Genomic DNA, 27,999 nt, shown 5'->3' on the forward strand with positions numbered 1-27,999 from the left:
TCCTCTACATGCATCTATCTTTTCTCTGAGAAAAATCGACCGTTTCTGCCACTGTGGTTGTGATCTTTGGCTGTTTGTAATGTTAGCAACCTCAGATTTTTCTTTTTTTTCCCTCTCAGGATACTTATTCAAATGTTACACTCCTTAAAAAAGAGTCAACTGAATGCCTGTAATGTATGTAAAGTGCACATTTGCGCTGAATGAATGCTATAGGGAGATATATATTTGCATGTATATGAGCATTTGTACACAGGCAGAAATGTGCAACAAGCTGCACCAAATGTCCTTTCCATGTGTTTCAGAGGGAGCCACGGCCAGTGAGCACAAGGCCTTGATGTCCGAGTTAAAGATACTGATTCACATCGGTAATCACCTGAATGTTGTGAACCTCATAGGCGCTTGCACCAAACCCAATGGTGAGTACACATATTTACATATATAGTAGGTGATTATGTGTCTCACTGTCTGTAATTGCGCAAACCAAAAAAGCAATAAGCGTTGATAAAAACATGTTATCGCAATTAGATGCCTAAACAAGTACATTTATGGAGACATGTCTCGCTATATAATGGCAGTTAGCTTGCATAGCACATTTTATAAGAGCAAACCACCTGAGAACCTCGCACAGCTGCCTCCCTCTTCTGTATGACCCACATTTTTCTGTCCATATATCACATTGAGCTATAAAGTGCCTTTCGAGGGGGTGGGGACACATTTGAAAATCAGATAGGGAAAGAGTGTACAACAGGCTCTTGACTTGTGGCTTTATACCATAAATGAACACGGAAAATTAGCACGTAAGCCTCAGGCACAAAAGGTGCAATATAAATGCAGCCTGACGAACAGCACCTAACCTAGAGCACCAACCATTTTAAATGATATTCATCAGTTGAGCAAATATTGCCATATGTGCTGAGACTGCCAAGTTGCCAAGTGGAGTGTTTTTATATGTAGTAATGGTAAAAAGCATATATTGATCTATGCACTGCCCTTATCAATAGGTCCACTGATGGTGATAGTGGAATATTGCAAGTACGGGAATCTGTCCAACTACCTGCGAGCCAAGAGAGAGTTCTTCCTGCCATACAGGGTACTGCACTTTGAGAATAATAATATCCGAAATACTGAAGCAATTTCTTCATTTATAACATTTATAATATTTGTTAATTTATAATAATGCACCTTTTTGTACTTCTGAGCATTTTGTTGCGAAAAGTGCTGTAGAAATATAAACACAGCCTGCTCAAAATCAGTTACACTGCAACATTTTTTTTTTTACTTTGGAGATGATGACGCCATTAGCTATTTTCCTCTTAGGATCGCTCTCCCAAAACTCAGAGCCAGGTGAGACGGATGATTGAGGCGGGTCAAGTGGACCAAAGAGGTCGCCACCCACCTTCCCCGTCCTCCCCCTCACTTGGCGGCCCTCCGACTCAGACACCCAACATTAGCACTCCTGCTGTGGAGAAAAGTGAGTCTGACTGCTGCGGATTGACACCATCTAAGTTAAAGCCTCGTTACGTATGTGGCTGAATGTTGTTATTTTCTCTCCATGACTACCCTCCCCCTCTTTTTCACTCTCCAGTGGAGGACTTGTGGAAAACTCCTTTGACGATAGAAGATCTCATTTGCTACAGTTTCCAGGTGGCTCGTGGGATGGAGTTCCTGGCGTCCAGAAAGGTTAATTATCAGTGTTGCAACTACAATTATACTCTGCTGGGTGCTATAGGCCAGTGTGTCACCATCCCACCTGTGGGAAGTCACACTGAATTGGCACCACAGCCCAGACTCTCAGAGTTAGTCGCTTAGATGCAAAGAATCACTCAACCTCAACGTCAGTCCTTTTTTCTTGTTAGCCAGGAAACTGTTTGAAACTATGTTGAACTGCATATTCAACATTTCTTGGACTAATATTACCCATCTCATGGACCAGCAGTGTCTTAATCCTCACTGTAGATTACCCCCCATCAATTGAAGCCTATACGAGCTGCTCTGTTGGCGGTGCAGTCAGCCAATAAATTCAGTCCGTTCCACTCAGGAATCCAAGTGGGATAATGAGCAAAATAGTGATGGCTGATAATGAAAGTGAGTGATGGATGATGCAGGGTCCAGTCGATGCAGACTCATCCTGCTGGCTTAACGGGCTCTATGACCGAGTCGCAACCCCGTAAGGACTTCTGAACAGACACCATTTTGATCGATGTTAAATCTTCTGCTTTGATTCCACAGAGACCAGCCAGGCTCAGACATTATCCAGTCACACTCACAAACTGGCACACGCACACACAGGCACACAAACACCCACAGTTTAACCAGGGTAAGAGGTTATTAAATCAAGCCAACTCTCAATTCAGTTGCCGAAAATCATTTCCATTCAACACAACGGATAGAGAGGACAAGGTGGCAAAGTCAACCACACGCATGCAAACGTAAACATCGTAAACACACAGCTGTCCCCGGGGTCATGATGTATGTGTGGTTGTGTGTGTATCCGCAGTGTATCCACAGAGACCTGGCAGCCCGGAACATTCTCCTGTCAGAGAACAATGTGGTGAAGATCTGTGACTTTGGCCTGGCCAGAGACATATACAAAGACCCCGACTACGTCAGGAAAGGCAATGTACGGGCGACCTCACACTGTGCAGGGTTTTTATTATTATTATTATTATTATTATTATTATTATTATTATTATTATTATCCACACCCAATTACTAGGCACAGTGGGAAATAAGAGGTTTTTCTTTCTTTTTTGTTTTTTTGAAAGACCAGCATTATGACTCAATTTGAGCAGGTGCCGTTTCTGTTTTCTGATTGTCTTGTGTCCTAATGTTCTCCCAGGCTCGCCTGCCTTTGAAGTGGATGGCTCCAGAGAGCATCTTCGATAAAGTGTACACCAGCCAAAGTGATGTGTGGTCTTTTGGAGTTCTCCTCTGGGAAATCTTCTCACTGGGTAAAAACAAAAAATATATATATATATATGTATACACACATAACACACCTGATAAAGATGGTAATTTGTGCAGCAGGTGTGTTTTCAAGACATGAAAAGACTTCCCATTACTGTCTCCTTCAGAAGTGTGGAGTCATTTTCAAAGAGGTGATGGTAGAAGATTGCACTGGCTCGGGATAATCTGATCCGAGGGTGCTGAATGCTCTCTCTTTTTCCATCGGTGACTGTCGCATTGCCTTTGAGCAAGGCATTCAACCCCGACCTGCTCTTTGTAGCGTTACTTGGTATTAGTGTGTATAACTCCACTCCTCCAGGCTGCTGCTGTAAATGGGAACATTTTCTTAATCAACGTGCTAATTAAGGTTATTAAGGTTAATTAAAGTTAATTAAGCCAGAGCAAGCCCTCATGTCAACAGTATCATTGTTACCCAAGCGCATAATAATTTGTTTTGCCTCTTCCTGACGTGCCCGTCGATGCTGGTTTTGATAATCAGTAAAACAAGGCCAGTAATTAGTGTAAATTAAAGTGTGATCCTCCTCCTGCCTGCTCCCAGGTGCCTCTCCATACCCAGGGGTACAGATCGACGAGGAGTTTTGTAAGCGATTGAAAGACGGTACCAGGATGAGAGCTCCAGAGACAGCCTCCCCTGAAATGTGAGTGCCCTTTATACTTTCCTTCTCTTCTTCGGTCCACCTCTCTGAGAAATGATTTCTGCACTGTCAACAAAGATTTATAACCCTCTAGGCCTTAAATTGCCTGAGCCGATCTGGAGAGCACCAGGATGTAAGAAAATCCTCATCCTCTCCAATATATCATAATTTCCCCATGCACTTTGAAGAAAAGTGCGGATCAGAAGTTTATTTGTAGTTTATATTAGTTACGTCTGATGGCCACGGTGTCCTCTGACTGTGACTGTGCTGCCCCCTGCTGGTAGATACGGGATCATGCTGGCCTGCTGGCAGGGTGAGCCCAGGGAGAGGCCGACCTTCCCTGCCCTGGTGGAGATCCTAGGAGACCTGCTGCAGGATAACAGCCTACCGGTACGTTTGCACTTTCCTTTTTGTGCCTCAGGTTTTAGTTATGGAAAATACTTTGGGCTTGGATGAGGAGGTTTGCACATTCTTTTAGGACGGGAAGGACTACATCCCTCTGAACCACTCCCAGAGCTCAGAGGACGACGGCTTCTCCCAGGTCTCATCACGCCCTCCATCTGAAGAGGAGCTGAGGCTGGCCTGCAACACCCTGCCCACCAGGTACTGATGCATGCTCCTCTGACTTTTACTACTTGTATCCTGTATCCTGATTGCACTGATTTGAAAACACAGAACAGGCAAAATCATTCCAAATCAGTAAATCATATAATGCCAAGAGGGAAAAAAGAGGAGAGGAAGATGGTTAATAAAACTGAGGCAACCTGGAGTGCCAGTATAATACTACTATGAATGTATTCCCTTCAAAGATTCCCTTTTATTGTCTTTTACTTGTTTTTAAATTATCGGTATGACACATTGGAATTGTGCATATTTATTTCCAGTGACATGCTGCCTGAAGAATGCCACTGTTCAAGTCCCTTGAGGGTTTTTAGGCAATTCTCCCTCACTTTCCCCTGCTAGTTTTATTATGTGTCTTTTATAAAGTTTCTTATGTGTGTAAATAAATAAACCAGCCAAACCAAACCAAACGTTGTTTCAAGAAGTCTATCGGAACGCAAAAGTTATTCATCTAAATGTCAGGTTTCCAAGTTTGTTGTTAAATGTGTTAACAATAAATTAATTTATTGGTCTAGTGGGCCTAAGTATGAAGAGTTGGATCCTAAAATGAGATATTGCGTCTTTTCTTTGTAAAGGATTCCAAATACATGAATGTGATTCATTGTGGAATCCCACTGAAATCATTCATCATCTTATTTGCTGGAAAAATAGTTGCACCTTTGAAAATTAAATCATCCTGATTCATGAAATACTGACTAATCCATTGTAAATGGGAATAAAAAATGGTTATATAATATGAAACTCTTCAAATACACAAAAGTAATGAGAAATAGAAACTTCCACTGTGTACAAATCATCTGCTCATTTATTGGTCACGTTTGGCGGGTTCGGCCTCAAGTTCACTGAGGCTTGGTGATGCAGCTACTATATCGTGATTTGTTTCAAGGTTGGGGCTCTTCCTGAGGCAGCAAGAACAGTACTTTTTGCAAATTAAACATTTTTGTCCAGAGCATCACAGTTTCTACCTTCTGTATTTTATGGACTCTGACCCACTGGGATTTTTTTTTTTTTTTTTTTTTTTTTTATCATTTGTCTGTCTGCTGCCACCAGGATCCTGACAGCAGAATCCAGTTTGTGTTTATCTGCTACTCTTTCCTATAACTCTTCGCCAGGTATTATAACTGCGTGCCCTTTGCCGGGTGTGTGTTTGTGGGACCATCAAAAATGTGCCAGCCCAGAGTGAAGACATTTGAAGAGTTGCCCCTGGAGATGCACCCACAGAAATCTCCACAGGTACGCTCTCTATCTTCCCATCAATTGTTCAAAATCTGAACCTCACTGGTGACATTTTATTGAATGGCATTTAGCCGTAAGGAAGCCCTCTCCTCTGAACACTGTCTGTGGCCAACAATAGTTTCCCCTGTTGGACACACAGGTGTACCGGCTGGGTCAAACACAGGCATTTTATTGATGAGATGTTTTGACTCTGTCTCTTTCCAGGACAACCAGACAGACAGTGGGATGGTTTTGGCCTCAGAAGAATTTGAGCGAATCGAACACAAGCACAGGGGTGCAATCTCAAAAAGGTTAACTTTTATCTTCTTCTTTTTTGTGTGGGAGTTTTTTGTTGCTCGCAATGAGGGTTAAGGTCGGGGTGATTTTTTTGTTTCCTATAAACTAAAGGCCTGTAAAGCCCTTTGAGTCCGTAACTGTGATTAAAGGCGCTCTTTGAATTGGAAGTTGAAGCTGAACTTTAATCATACAAAAGTTTACACCCTCTGTCATCCACGTCACTGGTCAGCTTCAAAGAGCTCATAGTTGTGCTGCTACCTTTTCCTTTAGACCTCTTTGAGAAAAAAGACATGTGCCTTGAAATTCCTCAGTATTTGGAGAAAATGCCTGACATTTGGGCTTCTTTATGCTTTGAACCATGAATTGACACCGTGATCATGAGGCCAACTGAGGAATGTCGGCTTCAGTTTGAGGGTATTGTCAATCAGTCGTATCAGCAAATATGCAATAACCACAGCCCTTTTTGTCCATGCTCCACCAGGGTGCCAGAATCATTTGTGAGTGAAAGTCATTATGTTTCTAATTAGGCATTTTGAAAAGAGTTACACAAAGTTACCGAGTTTGCAAAGCCGCTTTACTGATAACAGCAAAGGAACATCACAACAAAGCAACAGAGGAATAAAGTAGTAAAACAATAAAAGAAAAAAATAATAATTAACAGATTACAAAACAATTCAGAGCATCAGCAACTTTATAAATAAAAGTTGAATTTAATGCAGTTTACTAACAACCCTTGTGGGAAAAAAAATGTGTTTTAAGAGATTATTTAAAAAGGCTATTTAGGAGGCTAGCCTGAGCTCCCTGGACAAGCTTTTTGAAAGTCTAGGAGCCTGAACGGCAAAGGCATAACTACCCTCAGTTTTGAAGGTGATCCTAGACTGTGCACTGGGACATTGCAGGTTAAAATATCAGAGGTGTAAGCAAGGGCCAGACCCATAGGTGACTTCAAAATAATCAGCAAAATCTTAAAGTGATCCTAAAGCTTATTGGCACCCAGTGCAGAGGCTAATACGGTCTCTTTTCATGGTTCTAGTAAGAATGCCAGCTGCAACATTTTGAGTAAGTTGTAATGGGATGATTGATTTATCAGGGAGGCGTGGCAAGGCAAGCCTGCTTGAAATGAAGGCCTGTAGCTTACAAGTTTTTCGACACCCAGCAAAGCAAGAAAAGGTCTAATTTGGTCAATATTTTTGAGATCAGGATGAAAGATCAGCTCCCAAAGTTTTTGCCTGTTGTTCAGAATCCAGTCCTGAAGGAGTTACCTCTATTTTATACTAGTAATACACTAAATATATTAGTATGCAGAAAATTATTTGACACCAAGGCTGAGGATCATGGTCATTAAAAATAGAGAGTTTCACTGTATCAAAAGCAACAGAGATGTCTAACAAAATCCAAAATGGTACAACTGACATAATATTGGTGAATGTCAAGGAGATGCATAATTATCTACACCTCTGAATTTCTGTCTAAAGTTTCAGTTTATTCTCATTTTCAATAAGTATAATAGCCTCTTTGAATAATTTCAGCCTGGTTTCCAAATCCATCATCAGACTCATATTGCTTAGCTTCAGTCTGAGGCAGTTTGACTGAGTGCACCTGAGCAACCGTCTGAATTATTACACCACCCTCAGATCATCCTGCTCTTTTAATGCTTCTTTCTCCTCTCAAATTGACCTGTTTAACTGGATGATACAATCAAACCGTTCTAAATAGCACAATTAGGATGTAATAAGTGGATTAGTATCTACTATTACTGGCCTGCCTCAAACAGCAGCTGATTATAAGACTGCACTGACAGAGATACTGACAAGCTGATTTTGTTGGGTTGCCAGTCATGGCAGCAGCAGGAGCACAGAGCGTCTGACAGCCTCCCACGGCTCCCTGGATCGAAGCAGTGGCACAGGCTCGTCCAGGCACCGGCCCGCCTTCCTCAGCCAGCTGTCAGGACAGACCTTCTACAACAACGAGTATGGACAACTGTCTGAGGAGGGCGTCTGTGACTTCTTCTCCTCGCCAGACGCCTCCTGCCTGGCTTCCTCCAACCTGTAACCTACCAAAGATGCAGCCGAGAGACAGGAGAGGGTAGAAATTCACTGCCACCGGGGGGCAACGCGGGTCAAGGGAAGTGCTACTGTTGACATTTAATCAATCATCTATTCAAGAAGATCATGTCTAATCGTGCGTGTTGATAATAAGCTCAAACACAAAAGCCAGCCTGAAGACCACAGCTGACCTCTTCTTAATACTCTCATCTCAAAGCCCTCTCTCTCTCTCTGGGTTGCTGCACTGAAATGGACTGAGCTGTATGTGCCTGAAGTTCCTCTAACCAGCCACTGGGTGGCAGCATTATGTCAGTATTTTCTGTTCAATCATATATATTTTTTATCTTTTATACACAGAGTATTCTTCCTTTTGTTAATTTGTACAAAATATGCCCTGTATGGGAGGAAATAAAGCAATATAACTTCTTTGTCATTTCTCATTTGTTATTCTCTTTCTACAGATCAATGTGAAGTTAAATAGAGGCAAATGTGCTGTTGGTTGCTTGCTGTTTGCTCTGAGGCAGTGGATGTAAACAAACAGCCATGGTCACAAATACTGGGGAAAACACCAAGAGAGTACAGTGCTGGCAGGACACACAGGTTTAGGGAAAAGCAAATAGTTGTTCCTCATCAGAGAATGAAAACAAACTGGTCAGTCATCACACTGCCATAAAGTGCAGGCCTGAGCCACATGCTCTAGATGACCTACGGGACGAAACAATAAATGAGCACATTTTTAAAGCTCTACCTCACTCTGTAATGGTACTATTCCCGCAACTGTCTCCTTTAGTGGGGGTGGACATGCTTGGATCCACAGCTCTGTGAGCAAGGAATGAGGCGATGTAGGTAAACAGTGAGATGTAGGGCGAATAAAAGAGTGAGTCACACTAAGCACCTCTTATCAGAACTGGGCGTAAGCACTGATGACGGCTGACAGCTTAGCGGCCTTTTACACACTCGTGTCACACCTGACGACCTGCACGGTGTTGACTTTGGCTGGCAACTGGGGGAATCTAGCAGCATCTGCCTCCAAAGTACACTTCATGCACACACTCGTTAATTAGAGGGACACTGATTCCACTTTCCATATCTATGAATATTCATTGACCAAGTAGTCCCCTGGACTTATTAATCAGTCTGTTTCAGGTGAAAAGGTCTAGAGCGGGCTGTTTTGATGCAGCTAACAAGTGTCAGTAATGAGAAAACATTTATCTCCGAATAAAGTCTTTGAAATCAGCAGCTGATCTGTGTTGAATGACCCAGACATCATAACTACTTGGAAGTGAAATCATTTAATCAACTAATTACTCGCGCCTCTGCAGGTTGGAGAAACAGGACTGGCCAAAATCACAGGTCAAATCCTTCCTTGGAAATGCTCACTGGAGGGAGGTTCTTGCTTGCAGGGCGCCAAACCAATTAGATGTGTCTTACAATGAGCTGTCACAAAGGATTACAGTGATCAATCAGATTGTTTAACTCCACCATGAAGCTTGGCAGGCGGTACAGTGCAGTGTAACAGATGAATGAACACTTACAGCAACCTGAAGCCGTGGCGTGCAATACGAAATTCCTTACGGTACCTTTACTTGAGGAACAGATAGTGTTACAAAGTCTTTTGGGACACAAAACAGGAAATGCACGAAAGACCAGTTCTGAGGACTTGTGATTATTGCTGTCCTTGAGCAGAGTAGCAGTGGTAAAAAAAAAAAGAAAAAAAAAAAAGAAAAAAAAAGAAAATGATTTTTCCCTCCATATGAAACAAAAAACTTCATTGCAACGTCATGGAATAACATGAACAGCAAACAAACTCACACAATGTAGAATAATTCAAAGTAAATCAATCTCTCTCGGTAAAAAAAAGACATTCACAATCTTTGCAAAATATCAAAATGCAATTACAATAGTCAAAACTTAAATGTCAGCTATCAAAGATTTTTCTTATCAATGGGGATCATCTTTTTTTTTTTTTTAAACAAGAAAATTAAACAGCTAAGATGAAACAGTGGGTATAAGTAAACAAGGATCACCGTGTAAAATAAGTTGTCTTAATAATGCAGACCTTAAGAACCGGTCTATACAGATGCATGCAGAAAAGAACCTGTGAAAACACTGTTTTTACTGACAGCCACGTCAACTGATTGGAAAAAAGTGTCCTTACATGGTATAAAGCTGGTAATCTTATATGGTACATAGAGGAGTATCAAACCGAAAGGCACACAATTTGAACACTTGAGATGAAACTGATGAGGCTGAACCAACTTTCATGTCACACAGTACAAAATACAGCTTCAACGAGAGTGTCAGTAACAGGATTAACGAATCGCGATTTGAGTTCAGTTTATGCCAGAACACCGGCTTCTAGGACAGACAGTTCGACATTTCTTCAGCTAACCGCTCCCTTTTGCAGAATCATGGAACCATACACAGTAGGGCTAGACCGATAGATCAGTTTACCAATACAATGGGCGGATATTGGCCTCGTATTAGCCAGTAATGCCATCCTCTGCTGACAGGACGAGGGCTGCTCCATGAAAATTTATTTGCACATTTATTTTTTAATTTCTTTGCGTTCATTTAAAGATAAGTGGGTCCCAGGATTTCCCCTACCGCTGAATTGAGTGCAGTTTTCATGCCATTTCAGAGACTTTCCACCTGTGGCAAGAATAAATTCTGGGGGGAAAACACTGAATATTTGTAATGTTTTTAGCGTGAAAAATGTGAATTTTAAAAAGATTACGTCTTGGCACATGTCAGCAACTCTAAAATACCAAAATCGGCCTTCAAGAATCATTGGGTGGACCCTAACACAGTACCTTAGACTTCATCTCAACAGTAACAAATGACATATGGGGTCTCCACTCCTTCCCTCTTCTTCCACTGAGGACATGCGACAGCCGATGCCAGCAGGTCACCAGGGCAGATGGAGAGGAGGTTTAGAAACTGAGGTGCAGCCGTGGTAGCATGGTAGCTACATCTAGGGCTTAAGCCAATTCACTGGTCAGTTTTTGGTGTAACCTCAACAATGGACTTGGTTCAAGCAGCGTTAGATATAGCTAACAGACTAGAGACCTTTCAAAATATAAATAAGACGTAGGGTGTGAAGAGCGGTCCTCAGGACATTTTTCCTATCTGGATCTTCTTCCACGCCTCTGAAGCGGTGAATATACAGGAGTCGATGATGCCTGCTACTGTGAACGTCCCTCCGATGATGGCACAGATCTGCAGAAAACAGGCCACTCTGTAAGTCTCACCATATAAGGGCCAAGTGAATCAATATTTTCTTGTATGGTTACATCTTTGCTAAACATGCACTACTTTTAAATCACGCTTGGAAATCACAATATATCACCACTGACACCTCAGTATGTGCTGGAATCCAGCAACGACCCCTGTTACGGGTTGACTCAACATCTTGAGCCATGAGTCATAATCGCACTATAAGCACAGTCATCTCCTTAAGTCATGATAAACTAAAGCCACACACAAGACAAATACCAGTGCAGCTCATCACTTAAGCAGCTAGTTATCGTGTTGACAATATCAGTGAGAAGTAAAGTTTCATGATGAGTAAAAATTCCTTGCCCAATAGGGTCAGGTGAGGAGTGGCAGAGAAGATTTTAAGACTTTAAAGGACTTTTAAGAGGCCAATTAGGGAAAAAAACTCAAGACCCAAAAAGTAAATGTGAAAGGTGATAGACTAGGTCACAAAGATGCTAATGTATTCTTCAGCAGAGCATTTCTAAGATTGCATTTAAGCCAGAGTTTTTTATTTAAATACTCAAGACCTTTAAAAGCCTTAAATTCAAATAACTAAATGCCTGTCCTCAGGATTTTCACCCTGGCTGACAACCAGCCCTGTTCACTCACTGTTGTGATGAAGCGATAGAACGGCTGCCTCCTCTCTGTGTACTTGACTGTGATTGGACTGAGGTCGTATCGGAACCAGATGGCCGGGATGATCCTGCCTGTGTGGCTGTAAGCCACGTATTCCTGTGGTGGACAGACAAACACATGAATTTGTCATATTAATGTGTTGCAGGGCTGTACCTAACACAGGAAATTCTTAGTTGTTGAATCACAGGATTTCACCACATAAACAGTTTGTTTAAGTGAACTCAATTAATGTCATTATGCAAAATATTCCATTCAGAGCACTCCAGCTTTGTAAAGGGCTATAGTAGTGGTGGTAGTAGTGGTGGTGGTGTTTATCCAAGACCAATGCCGTTGCCATGTCAGATACTGGATGAGCTCATAAATGAGTTATTAAAAATGAATGAACCATGGGAAAAAAAGGTTTGACTAAAGCCCACTGTGATGTGATGTCATGTTTGTTACTGGCACAGTTACTGACCAAATTCACATACACAATCAATTTGATTTCACAACCAGTTAAACATGGAAGACAGCTGTACTCTACGTAGTGACTGACGTGCAGCTCAACCTCTGTCATGGTTTCTGCGGTTGAGATTTAGGAACATTTTGCTCAGACTCCCTTGTTCACAGCTGACTGGAACTGTTATAACTCCACACTCCAAAGCCGGCAGTCAGTTGAGGGACTTCTAGGAAGTGTGTTTATGGTTTGTTGACATCTTGGAGCATCTCCAGTCACTAGGGGTGAGCATTCACTTCCGGGTGACTGGTCAAGAGGGAAACGTGGCAACACATTTTCTGGCCATATGTTGGGTTGGGATGGCCACATTGTTTCCCTGGCTGGGATGTAAACAACATACAGTGCAGTCAGTGCTGTGGTCAGACTCAAAGAGAGGAAGGGAATACAGTACCTTGTTGGCAACTGTGTACTGGTAGGAAAACCTCTGTTTGCCTGTCAGGTCTTCATATACCGTTGGAACAATCTTCAGTATGTAGTCATGTGAGGCCAGAGCTGCAAGGGAAAAGAAAATATTAAAATTGTTAAAAAAAAAAAAAAAAGTTTCCTAAAAAGTGTCCTAAAATGGATAAAGTTTCAATAGTGACGCAACTGGCTGAAACCCTTCCATCTGAGATGCAATGTCAGCTCTCTGATTCATTTTCCATTCAAACGGCATTCCGTGACTGCCCACTAGATGTCTCATCGTCACACCGTGCCATGTGAGCAATTACACGGCACAAATTTCAACACAGCGACATCACAGCGTTGAGCAGAGACGCGGCTTGAATACGTACGATTTGATGCCAGCCGATCGGCCCCTCCCAACGCATTGAAGGCACCTTGGACTTTTTGTACCTGCGTGACAACAGAAAGAAAAGGCATCATTGCGTTGGCCTAGCTGGATCTTATCTACCTCCATTGTGCGTGTGTGTGTGAGATAGGGGTCAATAGAGTGTAAAACAGGCCAAGTATTGAATAGAGTCCTGACCTGGAGCTTTTCTCCAAAGGCCAGCTTGTGGATGGTGTGGGTCATGTCCGGGTTTTGGGGCTGCGCTGTGGCACTGTGTGTCGACACATGGAAGTTTCCTGGTACCTGAAAACACAGACGCACGCACACATACGCACGTACAGCTAGGTCGGTGAGTGTCAATAACACCATGTCCTGCAACATATTTATTTAGCTAATGATCAGGTCTGAACACACCATCAGCTGGGAAATTACAATGTTCTCTGCCTCTGAGAGGATAAACATCAAGCCGTCTAACATGTTCCACCAATTTCCAATTTATTCCACAGGTGCTCGGCTCCCCCGCTCTGTCTGGCTTGGACATTTAACAAAGTCAAAGCACCTAAATGTACAACTGCCAGGTTAATCATTTTAAACGTACTGGAAACAGTGACGCAGGAGATGGCGTTAGGGACAAACAGGGCTTGTAGGGACCCAGACTATACACTCAGCTGTTAACTGATGCCTATCCCGGAACATGCCTTTCCATTTAACATAACTCAATTTAGACTGCTGGAATACGCAGGCTGGCCTCATTCCTCTCAGGTGGTGTTCAGCCGCTGCATTAAACTCGAGTCCCAGACAGATAAACAACACATACTCCAAGTGCTTGTGTCCCACTTTAACTCCCTGCTTGTGCTGCCGGCCGTCATCGTGAAACTACTGGGCGCATAAATGGAGAACGTCTGCATTTTGTGGTATGATGGGGCAGTGGCTCTCAAAGTGGGGTCCGGGGACCGCCAGGGGACCTTGAGGGCCTTCCAGGGGGGTCCTCAGCAAAATAAGGACTACTTTAATCTCGATCTGATTTAATTCACTAGAAACTGTTATGACACAAAAATGTGTGAGTGATTATTTTAGCGTTTTGTTTTGAATCTATTCGACAGTGTTCAAGTATGACGCTTAAACCAAGGATTTTCAAACTTTTTCATGTTCCAGAAAGCTGACTTCATTAAGCTGCAGACCCCTCCCATTTTTACCCAAGGGACCCTGACATGGAGAAGTTTTGATTTCTGTTATGTAATGAAATTGTTTAGTTATCATGCTTGAACAGTGACAAAGCAGTGAGATTAAAACATACTATTAAATTAATCAATCATGCATATTTGTTTTGTATGGTAACCTTTTCTAGAGTGACATTACAGACATGTTAAACAACTCCTCTTTCTGAAGACTGTTGATCTCAACAATTTAATACAATTAACCAACGTTCAACTTGGGGGCAGGAACACGAAAACGTCTGAAAATCCCTGTGATGGGACCCCTTACTTTGTTGATGGTGAACTCTCCCTCAAAGCGGCAACCATAGCCCTGGTTGAGAGGCACCTTCATTGAGTTATCTATGTGCCCGACTTCATGGCGGCCCATTTCATCCTGGATGTCCAAACCCACCACTGAGAAAACAAAAAGAAATGGGTGTGGAGGGGAAGAAGAGGGGGGGGAGGCGAGGGCAGTGGGAGAGAAACAAAACAAAAGAATAAAAGAGAAAAATATGAAGCAAAGTGGCCACATCCATTTCTCGGTACATTAAAACAACCAAAACAAGCATTTCAGTAAGAGTCGCAGGGAAAGAGTAAATGAAAATGTCAATAATGAGTGTGCCACACAGAATAAACAAACACTCAGCCAGAGGTGCTGACTCGGCCCAACAAGCTACCTATCCCGACCATATCGCTCAGTGACTCTCTATCTGTGTTTTTCCATCTAGTGTTGAATGAACACACCACCCATCTGTGTTGGCACATTGGCAGCGGCCTATTTTCAGAGCATGTCTGTCTGTCTGTCTGTCTGTCTGTCTGTCTGTCTCTATGTGTGTGTGTGTGTGAGTGTGTGTTGGCTGGCAGAGTGTGGAAGGACGGCTGCCGCATGTGTGCTGAAACCGCCACATGCCGTCTGCCTGACCTTTGACATTTGAGACCAGTTCAACCCGCCTCCCCCGCGCTCACTCACTCCAAGTGCACTCTCAAAATACAGCGCACAAAGTTGAGTTAAGTCTAGCAACAGGAAGGCGAGCTGCTTCTCCTTTTTAAGACATTTAACATTTCAGGTCGGCTCACAAGAAGTGGAGATGGGGAGGAAAATTATTATAAGGTTATTACACCCGTTTCTGCTTTTCCATGAAGTCACAAATCAGGAGCTGGCTGTGAGTAAAGGTCACCGAAGGGAGACTGTCTAACTCTGGAACGGCTTCATGAGATGAAATAGATACACAGTAAATAGAGACGGAAATGCCAGCTTTCCATGATGACACGATGATCTCTCTCTATATGCGAGCTAGGAACAGATGATAAGCGCTTGGCAGGGCGGAAAAAAACTGATATATCATATTAACTCAGTGGGAGATGGGTGGTGGCAAGGCGGACTATTGTTTTAAATTCCTCGCGTTAAGCTCCAGTAGGGATTAGAGCAGTACAGGGTGTGGGTATTTAAGCGTGCCGCAAGTTTGTGCTGAAAAGTTTAAATTGCACAAATAAACATCATGAAGACCTTTAATGGGATACACCAGTGGACGCTCTTTGTTAAGGCATGCCACGAGATCTTCTAAACACATGGTGAACAGCTGTTTGCGCCGATGCCAGAGCCTCACTCTCCAAAATCTGGACTCAATTTTTCACACAACCATTTATTAGCTTTGCCATTTTTGGAGATTGCTTGAATGACTTGTGTGTTTTTGTGTGCGGCCCGAGCCCCGGGCGTGTATACACGGATGGTGAGGGAGGCGGCGTGTGTGTGATTTGTCACTGGGCATAGTTTCTGAGGGGAGTCATGGAGAGCAAATAGCCGGTGACTGCTGTGTCCTGGCACAGTCCGCTGGCCCTGACATCGCAGTACAGTAGATGAGCCAACAGAGGCAACTTTGTGTCAGACACAGATCATGACTGTATCAGAGCTAGATCAAACAAAAGCTGAGGCCTGTTTGTTATCTAAGATGGGGAAAATGCAACACAAAACACGGTCGGGTAAACAAACCATTACACGGGTTTGAAAACCTACTTCTCTATCTAGGGCATCATTTGTCCTTTGCCAATTCGCCGAGCTAAATGACAGGGCAAGATAATGAGGCTGTCTGATAAGAGCAGTAGGCTGAAGAAAGCATTAACTTGTAAAAGAGGGAAGCCATGAAGTGTTAAAAAGAAAACAGCGGGGAAAAGAAGACAGGGACTGCAATACAGAGAAATTCAAAGTTGTATTTAATATATGTATGTATATATACTCACAATCACAGTGTAAGTTTGGCAAACTGATGTTTAAACTCACATCTATCTTCCCACCACTGTCTTTATCAGGATCATCCACATACAGTTCATTTACACTGTCAACACAAGATGGGCAGACAGGAGACAATGGTTAGAAAAGCTAGAAAAATATGCACACAGTATATATACACACACATTTACCAAGGAAAGAGAAACCTTTCAAGATTTCCATTGGAAGACAATTTCCCCTGCCTCGATGTGCTCTTTACACAGCGCTGTAAGAGTTAGGGGCACATCATCTACCAAATTGGAAGAAAAGAGCATTTGTGTATCTTTGAGAGTGTAATTTCCTTCCTGTCACTCCCTGCCCAAGTCATCCCCTCTTGCACAGCGCCCAGAGGCTGACGCACGCACAAAGCCAATTTCCTGTGAGAAAATTGACTCCGTTTGTTGGTTACGACACTGGGCCAACAGAATACATCATGCATTATAATGAGGGCATTGACATTCATGATGAAGCCCCTGTCTTGCATATTTCCAAACGACAGGTCCCGAGCGGCGACAAAGGAACTCTGTTATCTGTAGGTTACGGCGTTAAAGCGGCAGGACATTACGAGACAAACAAGCGAACGGTGGTACCTACATTTCAGTGGCAATGAATCCTGTCAGTTCAGACAGGAACAGGAAGAGCATGAAGACACAGCAGAGGATGGAAACTGTGAAGAGAGCGAGAGAGAGAGAGAGAGAGAGGAATCAACTTAACCACAATGGTTAAACTTGAGGTTTATTTTTCAGAGTTTATTTTTCAAAATACACCATCTTTTCAAGGCATGTTTCAAACCCAATGAGCCAGGCTGTAGGAATGACTGACCTAAGCAATTGACATTAATGAAATCACGGCCATAAAAATATTCTCTAAATAGCTGTGTTTTACTAGTGTTAAGCCTGCCATTACACTGCTTTTTAAAGGCCTTCCTTTGGTGATTACATCTTTAATGCCAACGCACCAGGCGGCCATTACGGCATATCTGCTTTGAGCGTAGTGAGCTCATGCTACATAAAGTCCTACAAACAGGTCATTTTAGGTTTCCTGAGACCAATTCACACACTGACACCTAGACCAAACATGGCTCCCACAGAGCGGCTTCACTTAACTTTCTAACTCAAAGTTAAGACACCAAATTAGGACGTTGAGCCTTAAATATAACAGCATTCTAGTTGAATTTGAGCCAAAAAGGAGGAGCATACTTAAAAAGGAGAAATGGCCAGGGTGTCTGTTTCATTTAATCATGTTTCTAATATGTCAAAATAATTAGCCAAAGGATCATATAAAACGCTGTCATGTGTTTACAAAGATAAATATAGGGGTAACTGATCTGTATCTGCGCAGCTGTGGTCTATCCAGTATGGGGACTGCCTGAGTCAGAAAGCTCTCGCTCAGCAGGTGAGGCTTGTTTACGTGGCAACCGTCTCCCAGGACCACACAGTCACATGACTCTGTGGTTGGCCGGGCGTCACAGGCTGACCTGCGGCTGGCTTCACAGAAGGTAATGTTTAACCAAGGCACAAACAATAGGGAGTGTCGCTATGACACATAGGCCGCCAATTCAGGTTCATCACAGGACACGTAATTCTCCACAAGCCTGAAAAGGGCACGTTACTGGAAAAGGATTACAAAAGATCAGAGTAATAGGTTACTGATCCAAACTTCAACAGCCGCCCCATGGAAACACTGACAGCTCAAAATTATTAACAAAGATATCACATGGGTGGTTTCATTTAAATCGGAGGTGTGTAAACCCAGCTCATCCTCGCCAGTCATCAAAGTGTCAAAGTGATCTCATAAATAAAGGCGCTTCATTGTGCTGTAATCCTGTATGAAGAGCTGGCTCGTCCTCAGAGGCTCAGTGACACAATGATTAGGCTACAATGACACAATGAATCAGCTACAAGTGACATCTCATGCTCTTTTTTAGTGCCGTCTGATGTACAGTTTGATACACGGTTACACAACAGAAACACATGAAAGTCTTCCATCTGCAAATAATGAATTCCAAACTAAAAAAAAAAACCCGCTAAGTCACAGTCCACACATGGGTGAACTCAAGAGTCATTCTGTTTTATTTCACAAACTAAAAATGAACTGCCATGAAGTCTTAAAACCGTATTTCTAGAGCAAAATAATATTAACAGGCCTAATAACAACAACAGGACAATCAAATATTCAGTTGTTTTGCTGAAAGGGAAGATTTCTTAAATTTTATTTCAATCAAGCCACATTTTGGATCACAACCCACCATTTGAGAAAAACTAACGTATTAACTCATATCAAGGCAGGAATGACACAGGAAACCACTGGTATTGTCCCAAGAAAATGCCATAAAATTAAACTCAGTGGAATTTGACCCTAAAAAATAACAAAAGCCAGGGGGGGGGTCAAATATTTGGCCTTTTGTGAAGCGGGGGGAGGCTGTTTGTGGTCGCCTCTGAACTCGTTTTAGTTTACCTGCTGTGGCCAAAGCAATAACTGCTACCTAATACCGCAGTCACGCCAGCGTCCTCACCCCTAGGCAGCAGGTTCAAGGAGACCAAAACAGGAAGGGCGTCAACGGTGTGGAGGAAGAGCGCCCTTCCATTTCTGCTTGAGTGGAATTTGTGACATATTCATTGACAAAATTCATTCTCTTGCTCATAAAACATAAACAAAAAAAAAAAAAAAACTACTTAAAGCAAAGATAATTCAATACAGCACTGGCCCCGGCCTGCTCTAACAAAAAAAAAAAAAGAAAATCAATAACAGCAATTTCATTAGGAGGCCTGTTAACAGGAAGCTATATCATCACACCGCTTGTATCTTACCAAGCGGTGATTAATCAATGTAATCAATAGTTACACAATAGTGACTGATCGATGACAAACAGGAAAACACACATGACCTAAATGGAAAAGCATTCACATTTTTGCTGACGTCCTGTGTGCCTGCGGCGATGAGAGAGCATGATCATTAACATTCTTCCCATTGTGGCTGTGCTCAAACAGGTACTGGGATCAACCTTTACGCTGGGGAAGGCGGCTACCCAAACTCTTCCTCTGAGAACTTTCACCTATTTATATCTACCTACAGGAAACATAATGGGGGCAGGGACTTACTAGCAAAGCAAAGATTCACTAAAATTACAATCACTAACGTTAGTGTTGTTATTTTTTATCCTAGCCTGCCACAACTGCCAAGTCGTAATTCTTGCAATTTTAGACTTGCATATACAAACACCTGAAAATATGCAAAAGTGTCCAATTAAATATAAAATAGATGCTTCCATTCCCTGTTTAGTCTTGCCTCTGTGATTTGAACTTTGAACAGCAGGTAAAAAGGTAAAACTATATTCTTAAAATTATATGGTTCCATCTGGGTGGAGTGTACTTCTGGGAAATTGAGTGTCAAAGTTTTGTCATCACGTGGCAAAATATTATATTCTTTATACCACAGTTTCACAGAGAAACTGAATGAATATGATTGAAATGGCAAAATTTAATTATTGACTTCCCTTTCAAGCTAGCCTCTGATAGGATGTTGCCAAAAGGTAGGTTTTGATTGGTCCTTACTTAAACTTTGAAATTGCTATTTTAGTGAAAATTATGGAACCTTATAGTACCAAGCTAAAATGGGTTTACTGAGATAATTTTTTTTCTTTTTTAAGAATTTAACCCCAAAATGGTCTTTGTGAGCAAAAAAAAAAAAAAAAAAAAAAAAAAAAAAAAAAAAAAACATACACAACTCAAGCATGAAGGAACATTTAAAGATTAAGAAAGTGTATATTCAAGTAGTTTAAAAACATTCAGAGGATTTTTTTTTTTTTAATTCCGAGCATTCAACCTGATGGGTGTGGAGGACTACTCACTGAAAGCTCCTGTGTATGTGGGCTGGGTGAGATCTTTAGGTACTTTCCTGTAGATATCGAATCTGAGGAGGAAAGAAAAAAAAAAAACAGAAGAAAATAAAGATTGGTGAGAAGAAAAAAAAAGAAAAGAAAACGTAAACACTGCGCTGAGAAAAGGAGCACAGTCTGTACCCATCAGGCCATGCGATATTACAGAAGAGCAGTGGAATGTTAGCTCTGGCCCACAGCCACAGCATACAGGCCCAGACAGCCAGCTGCAACACACACACACACACACACACACACACACACACACACACACACACACACACACAGTCTTCTTACTTGGTTACACCTCTTCCTTTGGATTCCTGCCCTGTAACTCTGACATGACCCCAACAAAGGTCGCTGAACCTCAACGTATACACAGGAATGCATGATGTGGGTACACACGCATACACATCACTGAAACAAAACAAAAAGGAAGGGGCAGCCATATAAACCCAAAAGGCAAACAGTGAGAACCATATTGTCTGGTTTTCTTGGCAGGGATTGGAATTTACTGTGCAATTACAGAGTCGTTTCTCCATTTTTCAGTGTGTGATTCAGTGTGACAGAATAAGGCTGTAAGTTTCGACTCCTTTAAATCTCCGACTTCACACCGCAGCATCCAAGGCGGATATTTTCGGCGAACCGGTGTGTAAATCAAACAATGAATCAGAGGGAGAAGAGGATCCTTGACACCTCACGCAATCAAAACTCGTCTTGTGAAACACTGCCATTGCCTATTTGGGGAACTGCAAGGGGGGAAAAAAAGAAAAAGAAAAAAAAAAAACTCTGCTACTCAACAGCTAAACTATTTTGGTTCACGAGCTCCGAGTCGGTCTTGCGCATGGCCTTTTTGGGCAGTGAAACGTTTTCAACCCAAACTCCATCTCTGTCTGTCCAAACCCCACCCACTCCTCTTTCTCATCTCCCCCTTTACGCCCTCCTCATCTCCTTCCAAAACATTCACATCTGTTCACATTTCTTCCACCCAGCGCTGCCAGTGAAATAATCACAGCTGACGCAATGAAGGGAGGGGGAGGAAGTATAGGAGGGAGGGCTTCCTGTCCAGCCCCGGACCCTCGCTGCTTCGTTTGTTTTGCCTCGGCTCCTGGATTTCTCTCCTTCATTCCCTCCTGCCACACAAGGCCCCGGGACGCTCAAAACCACACGTTCGGTCTGCCTCACAGTGAACCCCCACCTCCCCTCTCTTGTGCCATGCCCATCTAGAACTCCCTCACCTCCTTCCGCCCACGTCCCATTAATATTAGGATCATTGTGTGCTGCTGGCGAGCCTGGCAGGATGTGGCGGGCATAACAGACCCCTGTGGTGTAAGAGTGGGGTGGGGAGGGCACAGGGAGGGACCGCTGTGTACCAAGAGGGATCAGAAAAACTAGATGAACACGCTTCCTGCCTGTTGGGGCTATTGTGCAAAGGCAGAGTCTGCTTCCTTACCCTCTTTGCACACCAGCCACACTGACCTGTGACACCCAGACGCAATCAGCAGGCATGTCGCCGTTGTAGTGTGAAAATCTTGCGACTCCAATTTTTGTTGACGTTCACGTTGGCTACATGGACTTCAGTTCAAAGATTACATCTTCTTATTGCTTGGTGTTTACGAAACTTTATGGAAACTAGCGCTGAACAGTTAATCTAAATATCACTGATATTGCAATATTGCAGGAGTGAAAATGTTTTTAAATCAAGATAAAATGTTGAGAAAATATCATTATAAAAGAAGTATTACTATTAGGTTGCGACAGAGATGCCCTGGCCTACACTTCTTACTACTGTATTCTCCAGATGTAAGAAAACATGTTTTCTTGAGTGTAGTTTTTTTTTCTTGTCAGAGAAATGAAAAATCTCATTCCTACTAAAATGACAAATCACATCACAATTGCAGTATCTGTCATTACACTTGCAGTATGACCTTTTTTTTTTTTTTTTTTTTTTTTTTAAACCGTATCTCTCTGGTCTACTGGAAACAAAATGGACACGCTCTATAGCCATAATGCCTGGTGGCTGGGTAAAAATCAAGGCGGTTTTTCTTAAGTTCCTGGAAACAACAACAATATGACCGATACACTGTTCATATCTAGCAAGAGTCTGCATGTTGAAGAGAAACCATCAAACCCACTTTTCCTCAGTTACTCATTGCTGGCGAGATAACAAGATTTCTCAGCAGATAGCATTTTGTTTTTATGAATGTTAATATTGATCCATGAGGGTTCATCTCTTGGTCTATCTCGGGTGTAATTTCCTGATTTACAGTCAACGTGTCCCCGCTCCACCGCCTCCCGCTGCCCTCAGTCGTCCGTAAGCAGTGGACTCAGATGTTGTGTCATTAGCGAGGACACGGTGTACCAGCATCTTTCTGGTCAGGGCAAGAAACGAAAGCACATGACTGTTCTTAAAGGAGGGGAAAAATGTTAAATGGAGTGTATCATGCAAATGACTCAGAGTGAGTCACAAGTTAGTCCATTTCATGTACTGCTGAGTAAACCTTCATTATGGGCTGTTAGGGAAGTTCTCAAGTTCTCAAGTAACCACAGGTGTCATGTTTGGTGCCGACAGGTTACATACATACAGTAGCGCTCAGTGGATACATTGTTGTGCAGCCAAACAATAACAATAACCCTGCTGCTAAACTCTGCTCTGTGCCACTGACACTGCACATCCGCACTGCCTCATCTCTGGCTATAAATATTTGGGATGTCACAATACCAAAATGTTATTAGCTGATACCAAAACCAGTGAAAATGTCCAATTCCCAAATACCTGATTCGATACCACAAAACAGAAGTCCTATTCAGCACTTTATTCAGAAACTGTCTAAACATTAAGTGAACAGAAACTTTAGGTGTTTTGAGGATTTGAAATATCGGCCAAGGCTACTTAACAATAACAACACCGAGATACAGAATGAGTTATCAAGTTGCATCAGTGCAACCGAAACTAAAAGCACAAGTGCTAGTATCGTTTTTGAAATTTGATATTGATCTGGTGCATAAGTCTTGATCCTTATGACATCTCTAATCCACAATCCAGGTGATGTTTGCAAGTGAGCAGATGATTTGAACTACAAACATCTGCTAATCCACACAGTGCCGATTCTTTCAAGCCGGTTGTTTACTATCTGCATCTACCATGACTTTGCTGAGAGGATCCTGTGTTTTAAATAACACAAGGAAACTCAAAGGCACTCTTTTACAGCTGTTAAAATGCCTTTATTGTCACAGCATGATCATCTTAGGCCTTTAAAACAAATGTGTTTCAGCATCAAGCCTTCATCAGGGAGCCTGTGAGATGATCACACCAACTTATTTTATTTATTTATTTATTTATTTATTTAAAGAGGACAGTGCACATTAATTAACATTCCTGTAAATGTGCCAGTGTTAGCCAGAGGCTAGTTTACAACTGCAGTCCTCCGGCATGATGAGCCATTAATAATCAATGAAATTCATAATTTGGGGGGAAAAAAACAACTTCAGGGTTGTGTCCTCTGTTCTATCTACTAGAAGTTGATGTCAGCCAGCAAATTGTGAAAAGTCACCCGTCACTATCCAGATTATGCTCAATGACGTCAATTCATGTGTCACTATATGCCATGGACGCAAATATTCAAACGCTGCAGGATTATCAAGCGCCATCAGAGGACACTGTCGCTATCACGTCAACAGGCATTCACCTAACAGTCACCGCGATCTAATCATCAAATGACACCGCATGCAGACACTTGGCCCTCAGAGTAAAGCGAGGCAGCACCTAGGTGTCAATAAAAAGCCTGATCTAATGGCACACTGAAGCCCGGGGACATAATCCCCTCTTTGATTCATTCATTCATTAGCACTACAGTGCTGTGACTCTGGATTAGATTAACATGACGGTAAGAAGTTGCTCTCTATCTGAGCTGAAATTATGTTACAGCTGAAACATGTGTAATCAAACAGAGAATAAGGAAACTGATTACTGCTAGCATCAGATATCTGAGTCATCTACCGCAACTAGTCAGCATATCAAAGTTTTAGTGGTTAGAGGTCATGATCTCTCATGCTCTCATCATGACCCCCCCACCCCTCCCACCCCCAACAACATGTTGATTGATTTGTTGAATCCTGTAATCTAATATTCTGTCACTTCATAGACTCCATGCTGCTAAAATTCTTAGATAACCAATATTAAAAGTGTTTTCAGTTAAGTCATCTGTTGTTTGTTGCTGCCTGACAACTGCAAAATAAATAGTAACAGAGGAAAGAAATGGAGAATTGCTATGGATGACTCTGAGGCTGTTATTTTGGTTTGAGAGCGGGCCTACCAATTTCAGATGGACCTTGTACTGGAGCTTTGGTTTCATTCAACTAACACATGATTTGAAGTTTATATAAAAACAATTAATCGAAATATCACCAGAATTCAAGATGGCCAAGTGCAGTATGCAAATCGCAGGAGCTGCATTTTTTTAATAAGGGTAAAATGTGTGACAAAATATAGTTGTAAATAAAATCACACTGTCATCATTTTAAAAGCTTTTTTTTTTTAGTGAAAATGAAAATTTTAATGCAAAAATAATCATTCCTACTAAAATTGTGAATTGTAACGCAGTATCAGTAAATTTAATCACAATATAAATGTTTTATCATATTGTTAAACCCCAACATGGATTCAATTATCTAGTGACTAAACAATGACGATAATCAAATACAACCAAAACTAAAGTAGATCCCAACAAGCAGTTAGACCTTAAAGGTTATGAACTTCCAAGGAAGGGAAACAGAGAAAAGCGGTGGCAGGGCCAAAGACACCAACGACGTCTCTGAAATACTCTGTTGTACCTATGAAACTAAAGGGAATCTTCTTTAGCAGTGGGGGGTGAAAAACAATACAGTATTCCTTGAAGTATGTGGAACTACAATATTCAAAACATATTCATATTGGATTATTTTGACAGAATCTCTGGTGGCATTATTGCTTGAAACACTTCCAAAGTCTAATATAATGTATTATGTATTAATATAATGTATTATTGCAACCTATAGTGTTACATGCTCTTCTAATGAATTTCTCACTGCTGACTAATATCCTCCTATAATCTAATCCTATAGTATTTCTGGGCTGGATTGATACCTCTGAACCTGAGCACTGTTGTTTAGTCTAACTACTTCTGTCTGTGGCGATTCAGGTTTTGCATGTTGAGGGCTCCAGTTCAGTGACTGCAGGGTGCCCACTGGATAACCCCCATGACAAATCTGCTCTCATCTTTCTTCATCACATCCAAGCCAAGTTTCAACACCCCCAAAATAGTACAAAGGAGAGTTGCAGAACATCCCATGCATCCTGTTTCGTTTATTCTAACGGCGACAGGTCTGTGGGCTTCTGTAATGATCTCGAAACAACGATGACGAGTGTGAGGGGGCAGCCAGACGGTGTCACTTATGGTAAATTTAAGGTTTTGGCCATTTTTAGCACCAAATGTACTGTACTTTTGACATTGCTTCATACTGCTGGGGAGGAAAACCCTTACTAGAGACTGGCTCACTTGCCTTTTCTGTACTGGTAGTTTCACTTCTCTTTTGCTTTGTTTTGAAGCTATTTTGATTCAAGAATAACAGCTTTTCGCTTCAGTTTAGGGAATCCGCATGCCACCATGCAGCAGTCTCGTCCACACTGTAGGCCTTTCCATGCTGGCCGGGCCTCCAACGTCAGCAAATATCTGGCACACAACCGCGTAGTATAAGGTGACCACTATGCAAATCTTTGTGCCGCTCTCCTGTCCTTTATTTCCATAAGGGTGTGCGCTATTGACACATTCAACAACGGCATAGGTGTGACTGTGATCTCAGTGTCGTGTAGCCAAAGCTATCACGTTATCACTCTCACACTGAACATGGTTCTGCATTCTGGTGCATTTTTTGACACTCTGACTGCTTGCAGCCAATTGTTGCTCATTAGGAAGAATAAGAGAGTGTGGAGATTGGCACAGTGATGCCCAAACTATGGTTCCCAACCCACTGGTGAGTCCCACATGGAGACAAGTGGGTCATGGGGAGGCTGCATCAATGCATTCTTCTCTCAGTTAAGGATGGATATTTTTAAAACATGCAATGTAGACCCAGTTTCCACAATTGTTACGCCACCTAAAACACCACTGGCCACAACGTCCTGCATAAGTGACGGTGACTGGAGAATAGTAACAGCCTTTTTAGCGATCTGACTACGTGGATGAATTTTGAAAAAAGTAAAGTTGTCATGTGGTAACACTGGAATCACCAAAAATACAATAAATTTAAACCAATTTGCTCATAATGAATGTAAGACGTTTCCTAATATGCAGCAAATATTGAATTCACCATAACGATGGACGGAAGTGCTTTGATAGCTTAGTTAGTTTCTTGATAACTTTATTTTATCTCACAAAAACAATTATGGGTTTGAAGACATTACGTCTACATGTGGGTCCAAGCATGAAAGAGTTTGGGAATGGTGGGAAATTATTTTACTAAAGGAGGTAGTTATTCATGATGTTGAATTCATTTCACTAAACATACATTATTTTTTTTGTCAGATGTGCAAATCCATTATACAAGTCAAATGTTAATTAAGAAGTTTTAATGGTGTAAAAAAAAAAAAAAAAAAAAAAAAAATCATATTGCCTGTAAAAATAAATTGGGCAGAAGAGATCTTGATCTTGGCCCCGACAGTAGTTGGAGTTGATGAAAAGTATAAAGGCGGCTGTAACACAGATCTGAACCAGTCGCACCAGCAGCTCAGTTTACTGTCCTCTAACTGAGCTGATACAGTAAACCAGCCTCCTGCATCAGGCTGAGGGAAACCTGCTGTGGTGCATCAGCGGCTGGAATGAGCTGAAACCAGCCAATCAGGTTTGTTTGGGGGAGGAAAAAAAAAACTAGCACTGTGGCAAGGCAGGGTTGACAAAAGTGACTGGTCCTCAGTAAATGTAGCAGGATTAGGATGGAGGAGGAAACTTGCACGGGCGCACGCACGCGCGCACACACACATACACCTAGGTAACATGCTGGAAACATTTTATGAGTGACCCCCACCCCCCTCCCACACACACACACACACACACACACACACACACACACACACACACACACACACAATTGCAACAATGTAGCCCATTCATGCCAACTGTGAAACACTGCTACCACAACTTTGCCTCGCGCATTTCCAGTCGCTGGTTTCCCCAGGCGTTGATTCATCCATACACATACACACACACACACACACACACACACACTCACACACACACACACATACATACAGCCTGGCGGAGCAGCACGCGCGTCCCGTCCCTACGCCACCAAAACGAGCCCGAGCCCCTTACTCACCTCCTGACATCGAAAGGCATGGTGTTTGCACGTTTGACAGGGGGATTAGCGGACAAAGCCTGAGCCACCGGGGAGCCACTCAGCTCTCTTCACTGCTACCGGTTGTTCATCGGTACCGGGTTGACGTCAGCTTAGGACGCTTTGCAAAATCCTATTGGCTGACAGCTGTTTCCGGTTAACTGTGATTCTTCTTCCTGCGACAGCCGTGCCTTTAGTTTCTTTTCTTTTTTCTTTTTGAAAGTTTGTATTTGTGAATGTCCACATACACTATCTATGAGAAGTTTTTAATGGCGGAAAAAAGTCGCTTATTCTTTCACCGAGTTAAAAGCAAAAGGCTATGTATCTGACTATTTCATTGACTAAATATG

At 42.2% G+C, this 27,999-nt stretch overlaps 2 protein-coding genes across 2 annotated transcripts in view; one reads left to right on the forward strand and one right to left on the reverse strand.

Annotated features, from left to right (window-relative positions):
• Positions 1–8,092, forward strand: part of flt4 (fms related receptor tyrosine kinase 4) — a 41,567-nt gene extending 33,475 nt beyond the window's left edge. The window contains exons 19-30 of the mRNA XM_030061534.1: positions 303–416; positions 1,002–1,090; positions 1,318–1,471; positions 1,586–1,680; positions 2,498–2,620; positions 2,840–2,951; positions 3,506–3,605; positions 3,887–3,992; positions 4,081–4,205; positions 5,336–5,456; positions 5,664–5,749; positions 7,571–8,092. Of these exons, the coding sequence (XP_029917394.1) occupies positions 303–416; positions 1,002–1,090; positions 1,318–1,471; positions 1,586–1,680; positions 2,498–2,620; positions 2,840–2,951; positions 3,506–3,605; positions 3,887–3,992; positions 4,081–4,205; positions 5,336–5,456; positions 5,664–5,749; positions 7,571–7,787 (1,442 nt within the window). The 3' untranslated portion in view covers positions 7,788–8,092. The remainder of the gene's footprint in view (positions 1–302; positions 417–1,001; positions 1,091–1,317; positions 1,472–1,585; positions 1,681–2,497; positions 2,621–2,839; positions 2,952–3,505; positions 3,606–3,886; positions 3,993–4,080; positions 4,206–5,335; positions 5,457–5,663; positions 5,750–7,570) is intronic.
• A 204-nt stretch (positions 8,093–8,296) lies between these two features.
• On the reverse strand, positions 8,297–27,787 carry ergic1 (endoplasmic reticulum-golgi intermediate compartment 1). The gene is made up of 10 exons (XM_030061540.1): positions 27,632–27,787; positions 20,252–20,313; positions 16,996–17,068; positions 16,374–16,468; positions 14,425–14,549; positions 13,138–13,242; positions 12,944–13,004; positions 12,562–12,662; positions 11,648–11,770; positions 8,297–10,999 (listed from the first exon to the last, which is right to left on the reverse strand). Exons 1-10 carry the CDS (start codon positions 27,649–27,651, stop codon positions 10,892–10,894), a joined length of 873 nt encoding a protein of 290 aa, XP_029917400.1. The 5' UTR covers positions 27,652–27,787; the 3' UTR covers positions 8,297–10,891.
• Between the last annotated feature and the right edge of the window lie 212 nt (positions 27,788–27,999).

The sequence above is a fragment of the Myripristis murdjan genome, chromosome 10, assembly GCF_902150065.1.
Source record: "Myripristis murdjan chromosome 10, fMyrMur1.1, whole genome shotgun sequence".
In the NCBI taxonomy this organism is placed as follows: Eukaryota; Metazoa; Chordata; class Actinopteri; order Holocentriformes; family Holocentridae; genus Myripristis; species Myripristis murdjan.